This window comes from Rhinoraja longicauda, chromosome 25, assembly GCF_053455715.1.
Source record: "Rhinoraja longicauda isolate Sanriku21f chromosome 25, sRhiLon1.1, whole genome shotgun sequence".
NCBI classification, from domain to species: Eukaryota; Metazoa; Chordata; class Chondrichthyes; order Rajiformes; family Arhynchobatidae; genus Rhinoraja; species Rhinoraja longicauda.
Window position 1 is genome coordinate 5152186 of NC_135977.1, and position 11452 is coordinate 5163637.

General features: G+C 52.6%; 1 protein-coding gene across 1 annotated transcript in view; it reads right to left on the reverse strand.

Moving 5' to 3' along the window:
- myo18b (myosin XVIIIB) overlaps positions 1–11452 on the reverse strand; it is a 204322-nt gene that overhangs the window by 133298 nt on the left and 59572 nt on the right. Inside the window, 3 exon segments of the mRNA XM_078421838.1 lie at positions 940–1129; positions 3748–3838; positions 6242–6409. Coding sequence (XP_078277964.1) covers positions 940–1129; positions 3748–3838; positions 6242–6409 — 449 coding nt within the window.

Genomic DNA, 11452 nt, shown 5'->3' on the forward strand with positions numbered 1-11452 from the left:
TTATAAACTCCACTGGCTCCCCATCCCCCAGAGAATCCAGTACAAAATCCTCCTCATAACCTACAAAGCCCTCCATAACCTGGCCCCATCCTACCTGACCGACCTCCTCCACAGGCACACTCCCACCTGCACCCTCCGCTCTGCCGCTGCCAATCTCCTATCCCCCCACATCCGGACTAAACTCAGATCCTGGGGGGGCAGGGCTTTCTCCATCGCTGCTCCCACCCTATGGAACTCACTACCCCAAACCGTTAGAGACTCCCCCACACTCACCACATTCAAAACATCGCTGAAGTCTCACCTGTTCAGCACTGCCTTCAACCACTGAAGGTCACCTCACCTTCTGTCTCCTTTCTCTGTTCATTTATTTATTTACTTATTTATCTATTTATTCATTTCCCTATGTTCTCAAAATCTCTGTAAAGCGTCTTTGAGTGTATGAAAAGCGCTATATAAATAAAATGCATTATTATTATTATTATTAATTACTCCAGCATTACGTGTCTACCTTCGGTGTAAACCAGCATCTGCAGTTCCTTCTTACACAAGTAACGTTGACCATTGACGATAAATGTTTGCAATTAACCTCCTGAAGTTTCCCATTACAGTGGGCAGTGTTGCTGCCTCACAGCGCCAGAGACCCGGGTTCGATCCCGACTACGGGTGCTGCCTGTACGGAGTTTGCACGTTCTCCCCGTGACACCTGCGTGGGTTTTCTCCGAGATCTTCGGTTTCCTCCCACGCTGCAAGGACGTGCAGGTTTGTAGATCAATGGGCTTGGTATAAAATGTAAAATTGGCCCCAGTGTGTGTGTGTGTGTGTGTGTGTTGGGTAGCGTTATTGTGCGCGGGGATCGCTGGTCGGCACGGACTCGATGGGCCGAAGGGCCTGTGTCCACGACGTATCTCTGAAACGATGTATGAATGTGAGTCGAGTCACCTCTTTGAATCTTTCCAGCTGAGACACAAAGATCCTCTGGTGGTAGAACAACTGTAGCCGCTCTTGTGCGTAGTTGTGGCACAGGGTCTCGAACGTCGCCGCCCGCTCCTGCCCACGGCCCGGCTTCTGAAAGCCCGGACAGTCCAACACCATGATGGAGGTCAGCGACAGCTGCTGGGATGAAAATGACCTGCGCAATGCAAAGGCTGGAGTCAATTCACCAACACACACGGCTCCTCAACCTGTCTGCTAGTGGGCAATGCACAGCTGTACATTTAATACTTTACTCTAGTCTAGTCTAGTCTACCTGAGCTTACCTGGGCTTACCCGAGCTTACCCGAGCTTACCCTGGCTTACCCGGGCTTACCTGAGCTTACCTGAGCTTGCCTGGGCTTACCTAGGCTTGCCTGGGCTTACCTGGGCTTGCCTGAGCTTGCCTGGGCTTACCTGGGCTTACCTGAGCTTACCTGAGCTTACCTGAGCTTACCTGGGCATACCTGAGCTTACCTGAGCTTACTTGGGCTTACCTGAGCTTACCTGAGCTTACCTGGGCATACCTGAGCTTACATGAGCTTATCTGAGTTTACCTGGGCTTACCTGAGCTTACCTGAGCTTACCTGAGCTCAATGTGTAGGGGGGAAAAACCTACAGATGCAGTGGAGGCCAAATCACTGGATGAATTTAAGAGAGAGTTGGATAGAGCTCTAGGGGCTAGTGGAATCAAGGGATATGGGGAGAAGGCAGGCATGGGTTACTGATTGTGGATGATCGGCCATGATCACAATGAATGGCGGTGCTGGCTCGAAAGGCAGAATGGCCTCCTCCTGCACCTATTTTCTATGTTTCTATGTTTCTATGCTGGTTTAAATCAAAGGTAGACACAAAATGCTGGAGTAACTCAGCGGGTCGGGCAGCATCTCGGGAGAGAAGGAATGGGCGACGTTTCGGGTCGAGACCCTTCTTCAGACTTACCAGGTTACCCTGCGTCCTACAAGTCTGAAGAAGGGTCTCGACCCGAAACGTCACCCATTCCTTCTCTCCCGAGATGCTGCCTGACCCGCTGAGTTACTCCAGCATTTTGTGCCTATCTTACCTGAGCTCAGTCAAGTTTAGTTTAGTTTAGTTCAGTTTATCTCATTTTAGTGACGCAGCGTGCAGACAGGCCCTTCGGCCCATGAGTCTGTGCTGACCAACGATTAACTGTACCCTAGTTCTAGCTCTACGGCGCGGTGGTGCAGCGGTAGAGTTGCTGCCTCACGGCGCCAGAGACCCGGGTTCGATCCTGACCACGGGTGCTGTCTGTACGGAGTTTGTACGTTCTCCCCGTGATCTACGCGGGGTTTTCTCCGGGTGCTCCGGTTTCCTCCCACACTCCAAAGACACACAGGTTTGTAGGTTAATTGGCTTCTGTAAATTGTCACTAGCTCTGTTTGCTCTATTCCAATGTAGTGCTACCTTCTTTGGTCAGGTCAAGAACTCTACACCTAGAACAACCGGGACTTGAAAATGGCTCCAAATCTGCCGACTCTATATACTGGCTCAGTGTACTACGATTATAAACTCGTACACATGCTTATCTAATATGTATCTAAGTGCCTACGTACAATGATACGTACGGAACTGTGTACAAAAATGAATTGTACTGCAACTTGGTACATGACCGAAGCCAGTCACAAAATGGTGGAGCAACTCAGTGGGTCAGGCAGCATCCGTGGAGAAAAGGAATGGGTGACGTTTCGGGTCGAGACCCTTCATCAGACTGATGAAGGGTCTCGACCCGAACCGTCACCTACCCATTCCTTTTCCCCAGAGACGCTGCCTGTCCCGCTGAGTTACCCCAGCATTTAGCGTCTATCTCCGGTGTGAACCAGCATCTGCAGTTCCGTCTTACACAAGTACCGTTGAACATCTATATACTAAAACTCTCGTTTGTTTGTTTGTTTGTTTGTTCCTGAACTACAGCCAAAACTGTACATGATAGCCCGACAATTTCTGGCCCACCTTACTCACCGTCGTCCCTTTGGTGCTAATGGAAGAAGTTTCATTGGAATCGGTGTTATATTTATTCACATTTTAAAGTTTAAATCTATCTCCTAGGGAGGGAGGGAGGAGGGGGTGGAGGGAGGGAGAGGGAGGTGGGAGGATAAGGGGGGGGGTTGAGGGGGATGTAGGGGGGAGGGGAAGGGGATGGGGAGGGGAGGGAGGAGGGAGGGGGTAAGGGAGGAGGGAGGGGCGAGGGGGTGGAGGGAGGGAGGATAAGGGCGGGTTGAGGGGGATGGAATGGGGGAGGGAGAGGGGAAGGGGAGGGGGGAGGGGAGGGAGGGGGTAAGGGAGGGGGCAAGGGAGGGGGCAGGGTAAGGGGGGTTGAGGGGGATGGAGTGGGAGGGAGGGGAGAGGGGAAGGGGGGATGGGGAGGGAGGAGGGAGGGGGAAGGGTGGGGGGAGGAGGAGGGGAGGGAGAAAAGGAGGATAAGGGAGGGGGAGGGGAGGAGAGGGAGAGGGAAGGGGGGAGGGAGGAGGGAGGGGGTAAGGGAGGGGGGAGGGAAGAGGGAGGGTGAAGGGGGGAGGGAGGAGGGAGGGGGGAGGGAGGAAGGAGGGGGTAAGGGAGGGGGAGGGGGGAAGGGAGGAAGGAGGGGGGAGGGGAGGAAGGGGGAGAGGGGGGGAAGAGAGGGTGCTGCACCAATGCAGGAGAGGTTTGGGCCCAAAGGGTCCACTTGGTCTAGCTGACCATAAATGTGGCCAATGAACCTTGTGAAACTCCCCATGCCGATGGTGCAGTGGCGACTGTGGCCACGTCTGTTTTTGTCACCTGTTGATGAGCATGACAACGATGCCAAACAGCTCCTGGTATAATCCAGCAGCCATCCCTTCCACACATTGCTGGCCGGTCAGCCGCGGACCTGAGGGCAGCAGGGAGAGAGGGGGGATCACCACCAGACACTTCACACGGAAACGTGAGCCGCCTTTCCCAGACGCCCAGCGTGCCGCTCCGTCACCCGGAGAGGTGGGCGCCGTACGGGCCTCTCCACCTCCTCACCCTCGTCCTCCATCCGGACGTGCCCTGGCGATCGGCATTACCGCCTGCCGGCGGGGGGCAGTCCCGGTGGAGGTCTCTCTACAAGGGAGCCCTCCCCCTTCACATGGGGGGTCCTGGGGTAGAGAGTGTTGTACAGAGGCGTGGCGTGCAGCAGGTACTTGAGCCGGTTCACGGACACGCCGGACGCCTGTCGCTTCTGCGGCGAGGAAGAGACCGTGTACCGTTTGTACTTACAGTGCGAGAGGCTGCAGCCCCCGTTCGAGTTTCTGAAGGGGCTGCTCCTCAAGTTCTGGCTCCATTTTAGCCCCACGCTCCTGATTTTTGGGCGCCCGGTACAGAGGGGGGAGGGTCGGGAGGAGGGGGTCTCCCTGTCGGTCTGCTCCTGGGCCTGGCCAAGATGGCCACTCGCGGGTCCAGGCAGCGGGCAGTCGACGGCCACACAGGGGCCGGCTGCCCGCCCCTCTACCGGGGTTACGTCCGTGCCGCGCGTCCCCGGAGAGGGAACACGCACACGGGGTGCCCACGGGGAACGCTGGAGGCCTCCCGTGAACGCCAGTCGCCGCGGGAGGCCGAACGTATCGTTGACAAAGTTGGCGGGATTTTAACTTGATAATTGTTGCGTTTGTAAACTGCCGACACGGGCAGCTTTTGATTTGACAACATTACAGCTTTGTATGTTTGGTTTTGTTTTGGAACACAGTATTTGTTTCCAAAAAAAAGGTGCAGTAAACAACATCTCTCACGACCCGCCTACTCCAGATCTCAATCCCACCCACGGATTAAAGGCATCACGGCATCTCTTGCCTTTCCAAACTCAAGGATTGCCCCTCTTGGGATTCCAAACTCGGCGCGGTGGCGCAGCGGTAGAGTTGCTGCCTCACAGCGCCAGAGACCCGGGTTCCATCCTGACTACGGGCGCTGTCTGTACGGAGTTTGTACGTCTTATTGAAACATATAAGATAATTAGGGGATTGGACACATTAGAGGCAGGAAACATGTTCCCAATGTTGGGGGAGTCCAGAACAAGGGGCCACAGTTTAAGAATAAGGGGTAGGCCATTTAGAACGGAGATGAGGAAGAACTTTTTCAGTCAGAGAGTGGTGAAGGTGTGGAATTCTCTGCCTCAGAAGGCAGTGGAGGCCAGTTCGTTGGATGCTTTCAAGAGAGAGCTGGATAGAGCTCTTAAGTATAGCGGAGTGAGGGGGTATGGGGAGAAGGCAGGAACGGGGTACTGATTGAGAGTGATCAGCCATGATCGCATTGAATGGCGGTGCTGGCTCGAAGGGCTGAATGGCCTACTCCTGCACCTATTGTCTATTGTCTATTGTCTACCCGTGACCTGCGTGGGTTTTCTCCGGGTGCTCCGGTTTCCTCCCACACTCCCATGACATGCAGTTCTGGAGGTTAATTGGCATCTATAAAATGGCCCCTCGTGACTTGGTAAATAGTAAATAGACTTGGCCTCCACAGCCTTCTGTAGTATTGAAATCCACAGATTCACCACCCTCTGACTGAAGAAATTCCTCCTCATCTCCTTCCTGAAAGAACATCCTTTAATTCTGAGGCCACGAACTCTCCCACTAATGGATCGCCCTCACTGGAATTTAGAAGGATGAGAGGGAATCTTATAGAAACATATAAAATTCTGAAGGGATTGGGCAGGCTAGATGCAGGAAAAATCTTCTCCATGTTAGGGGAGTCCAGAACCACAGATCACAGTTTAAGAATAAGGGGGGAGGCCATTTAATACTGAGATGAGGAAAAACTTTTTCAGTTAGAGAGTTGCAAATCTGTGGAATTCTCTGCCTCAGAGGGCAGTGGAGGCCAATTCTCTGAATGCATTGAAGAGAGAGCTAGATAGAGCTCTTAAGGATAGCGGAGTCAGGGGGCATGGGGAGAAGGCAGGAGTTGCGAATCGGTGCAATTCTCTGCCGCAGAAGGCAGTGGAGGCCGATTCACTGGATGTGTTCAAGAGAGAGAGTTAGAGTAAGGGGGCCCTCTTAGGGCTAACGGGATTAAGGGATATGGGGAGAAAGCAGGAACGGGGTACTGATTCTGGATGGCCGGCCACGACCATATTGAATGGCGGTGCTGGCTCGAAGGGCCGAATGGCCTCCTCCTGCACCTGTTTTCTATGTTTCTATAATTCTGAGGCTTGACTCTCCCACCAGTGGAAACATCCTCTCCACATCCACCCCATCCAGTTTCTTTCTACACAGGCCTGGTGTATAAAAGTGGTTTGAAGTACCTGCTGAAGGACTGGTACCTGTGGTGTTATCTGCTGTGCTGGATGAATTGACCTTGCCGGTCGCCTGTTGAATGACTTGCTGGAGGTGATGTTTGAACACAGTGACGACGAGCTCCTCCAGCTCACATCCAAGGACTTCAGCGGCGCTCTGAGCCCATTCAAACCTCATAAACTGCCTCCTGCCAACTGGGATACGAAAAATAGAAACAAGGAAACATTTTCAGTGTTGGCTCGTGACGCCACTCTGTAGTGCCCGGCAGATTTGGTTCAGTGTTTGAGATGCAGCGCAGAAACAGGCCCTTCGGCCCACCGAGTCCGTGCCGTGCACAAGCACTACACGACACGCCGGGGATGGTTCACAAATTTTTTTACTGAAGCCACAAATCTGCACGTCTTGGGAGTGCGGAACGAAACCGGATCCATCGGGTGACCTGTGTCACAGGGGTGAACGTGGACTGGATGGCATGTATTTCATGCTTTGTGCATTCATGCATTGTGCACCATTCAACTCGAGCGCTTGCTGTCTCTGTGACTCACGTTACCTCTCGGGTCGCCAACTGTCCCGGATTAGCCGGGACATCCCGTATTTTGGGCTAAATTGGTTTGCCCCGTACTGGACCGCCCTTGTCCCTTATTAGGCCCGGGGGCACTGTAGGCCCAGACACTGTAGGCCCGGACATTGTAGGTCCGGACACTGTAGGCCTGGACACTGTAGGCCCGGACACTGTAGGCCCAGGCACTGTAGGCCTGGACACTGCAGGCCTGGACACTGTAGGCCCGGGGTCCGCTGTAGGCCCGGACACTGTATGCCCGGACACTGTAGGCACAGACACTATTGGCCCAGATACTGTTGGCCCGGGCACTGTAGGTCCAGACACTGTAGGCCTGGACACTGTAGGCCCGGACACTGTTGGCCCGGACACTGTAGGCATGGACACTATAGGCCCAGACACTGTAGGCCCGGGGGCCGCTGTTGGCCCAGACAGTGTAGGCTAACGGAGTGTGTTTGGGGAGCGGGGCCGAATGTGTACGCTTAACGGAGATTGCGTAGTTTAGTTTAGAGGTACAGCGCGGAAACAGGCCCTGCGGCCCACTGGGTTTTCTCCGAGATTTCCGGCTTCCTCCCGCCCTCCAAAGACGTGCAGGTTTGTAGATTAATTGGCTTGGTGTAAATGTAAAATTGTCCCCAGTGTGTGCAGGATAGTGTCAGTGTGCGGGGATCGCCGGTCGGCACGGACTCGGTGGGCCGAAGGGCCTGTTTCCGCGCTGTATCTCTGAGCTAAACTAAACTAATGCCGACAGATCTCAGCATAACTCAGAGAAACAGCGGGCGGTGAGCTGGAACCTGATGCAACGAGCCAACATGAGGCCACTGCTCGCATGGTTGGGCATAGCGCCAGTCATGTCCAAGATGCCCTCATAACCCAGGGAGAAGCAGCCAGGATGATCATCATCCCTGCACCCACCTTCACAAATGTGCTCGCAGTTTAGTTCAGAGGTACAGCGCGGAAACAGGCCCTTCGGCCCACCGTGTCCACGCCGACCAGCGATCCCCGCACGCTAACACTATCCTGCACACATTTGGGACAATTTACAATTTACAAAAGGCAAATTAACCCGACAAACCTGCACGTCTTTGGAGTGTGGGGGGAAACCGGAGCACCCGGAGAAAACCCACGCAGGTCACGGGGAGAACGTGCAAACTCCGTACAGACAGCGCCCGTGGTCAGGATCGAACCCGGGTCTCTGGCGCTGTGAGGCAGCAACTCTACCGCTGCGCCACCACCTTGTTCCTAAGGCAGCATCTCCGGAGAACATGGATGGGTGACGTTTCACAGAGTGCTGGAGTAACTCAGCGGGTCAGGCAGCATCTCTGGAGAACATGGATGGGTGACGTTTCACAGAGTGCTGGAGTAACTCAGTGGGTCAGGCAGCATCTCTGGAGAACATGGATAGGTGACGTTTCACAGAGTGCTGGAGTAACTCAGTGGGTCAGGCAGCATCTGTGGAGAACATGGATAGGTGATTCAGGACTTTCTTCAGACTGCATGTGATAGGTAAATATAGGTGAGGGAGGTATTTTCATGGAGTAGGAGGAAGATTGTTAATCAGCTTGAAGGATGGTCCCAACCTTAAACAACGTCTGTCCACTTCCTTCCACAGATGCTCCCTGACTCACTGAGTTGGTTCAGCAGTTTGTGTTTTGCACCAGATTCAAGCAACTGCAGTCTCTTGTGTTTCCAATAAACTAACGGCGTGTTAGTTTAGTGGGGTTACATTTTTGAAGCTTTGCCCACGCCACAACAAGCCTTCTTCCTCTGCCAGTGTAGAACTGCATTAATCTTCACAACCAATGCCTCCAGGCACCTTTCAGGCACGGACATGTTGTGCCCAATTACCAGTTACAACATTGGAAGCAATCAATGCTTTGTACAGGCTGTACTGCACACACGCGCACACTTACACACACGTGCACACTGACAGACACAAGCTTGCACCCACACATACGCACACACACACACGTGCACACACACACACGCGCACACTTACACACACGTGCACACTGACAGACACAAGCTTGCACCCACACATACGCACACACACACACATGCACACACACATACACACATACACACGCGCACACTCACACGTGCACACACACATACACACATACACACGCGCACACTCACACGCGCGCACGCACGCACGCACACATGCACACTTACACATATGTGCACTCAGACACATGCGTGCACGCACAAATACATGCGCACACACATGCACACACACGCACACGCGCGCGCATATGCACACACATGCATGCACACACACGCGCGCACGCACGCGCACAAACACACGGACCCACACACATGCATGCACACACCGCACACTCACACGGACACGGACGCATGCACACAGACACAGCCATAGACACACAAAGAAACACACATGCATACGCGCACAGACACAGACAACGCTCACACGCGCACACCAATGTGCGCACACACACGAGCGCACACACACGGACACTCTTGAGCGCACACACACGGACACACATAAACACACACACACACACATGGACACACATAAACACACACACATGAGTGCACACACACGGACACACATAAACACACACACGGACACACATAAACACACACACGGACACACATAAACACATACACGCACACACGGACACACATAAACACACACACACGATTAAAAGTAAAACATCTCTTTGGATTAACTGCGCAGGAAGTAACTGCAGACGCTGGTTTATGTAAAAGATAGACACAAAATGCTGGAGTAACTCAGCGGGTCAGGCAGCATCTGTGGATGTTTCAGGACGGGACCCTTCTTCGGACTGGGTCTCCCACCTGCCTGCGTTTGGCACAGATCCCTCGGAAGCTTTCCTGTCCATGTAGCCAACTTCCAGAAGATAAATGTCAAATGCCAAGCAGAGAAGATAAACAACGCTATAAACCTCCAGACCCCGAACCACCCAGAAAACGGAACATCATGTTTTATTTTCAGACAAGAAACGTCAACAGTTATAAATCTGCCTAGCATGATTTAGCCATGGTCAGAATCATCAGAATATTCTTGCTGACTACTATATTTTCAATCCAGGGCCCTTTAAACTGAATAAAATCAATGCAGAATATTTCATATTCAAAGAGGAATTGAGTATAGGAGCAAAGAGGTCCTTCTACAGTTGTACCGGGCCCTGGTGAGACCGCACCTGGAGTACTGTGTGCAGTTTTGGTCTCCAAATTTGAGGAAGGATATTCTTGCTATTGAGGGCGTGCAGCGTAGGTTCACTAGGTTAATTCCCGGAATGGCGGGACTGTCGTATGTTGAAAGGCTGGAGCGATTGGGCTTGTATACACTGGAATTTAGAAGGATGAGGGGGGATCTTATTGAAACATATAAGATAATTAGGGGATTGGACACATTAGAGGCAGGAAACATGTTCCCAATGTTGGGGGAGTCCAGAACAAGGGGCCACAGTTTAAGAATAAGGGGTAGGCCATTTAGAACGGAGATGAGGAAGAACTTTTTCTGTCAGAGAGTGGTGAAGGTGTGGAATTCTCTGCCTCAGAAGGCAGTGGAGGCCAATTCGTTGGATGCTTTCAAGAGAGAGCTGGATAGAGCTCTTAAGGATAGCGGAGTGAGGGGGTATGGGGAGAAGGCAGGAACGGGGTACTGATTGAGAGTGATCAGCCATGATCGCATTGAATGGCTCGAAGGGCTGAATGGCCTACTCCTGCACCTATTGTCTATTGTCTATTGTCTAAGAGATGAAATTTGCCCTTGGGCAACAGTTAACTCAAACATTTAATGATAGCATTTGGCGTAGAGATGGTGGTCTTGAAGAACCTTTGATTGAACGGATAGCAACGGAATAAAGGGCATAAGCAGAGTATTCACAGTAGAGTTGCCGCCTCACGGCGCCAGAGACCCGGGTTCCATCCTCACCATGGTGTCTGTACCGAGTTTGTACGTTCTCCCCGTGACCCGCGTGGGTTTTCTCCTGGTTCTCCGGTTTCCCCCCACATTCCAAAGACGTGCAGGTTTGAGGGTTAAATTGGCTTCGGTAAAGTTGTAAAATTGGCCCCGGTGTGTGTGGGACAGTGCTAGTGTACGGGGTGATCGCTGGCCGGCGCGGGCACGGTGGGCCGAAGGGCCTGTTTATCTTATAGATCTTATAGAAACGTACAAAATTCTTAAGGGGTTGGACAGGCTAGATGCAGGAAGATTGTTCCCCATGTTGGGGAAGTCCAGAACAAGGGGTCACAGTTTAAGGATAAGGGGGAAGTCTTTTAGGACCGAGATGAGAAAACATTTCTTCACACAGAGAGTGGTGAATCTGTGGAATTCTCTGCCACAGAAGGTAGTTGAGGCCAGTTCGTTGGCTATATTTAAGAGGGAGTTAAATGTGGCCCTTGTGGCTAAAGGGATCAGGGGGTATGGAGAGAAGGCAGGTACAGGATACTGAGTTGGATGATCAGCCATGATCATATTGAATGGCGGTGCAGGCTCGAAGGGCCGAATGGCCTACTCCTGCACCTATTTTCTATGTTTCAATCTTTCCGCGCTGTACCTCTAAATCTACGGTCTGAGGACTTGGTTGAGTTGTCGAGTGGTTCCACGTCACCAGCAACACTCTCAACGTCAACAAACCCAAGGGGCGTATGACTGTCTTCTGAAAGGCAACATCACAATAACACG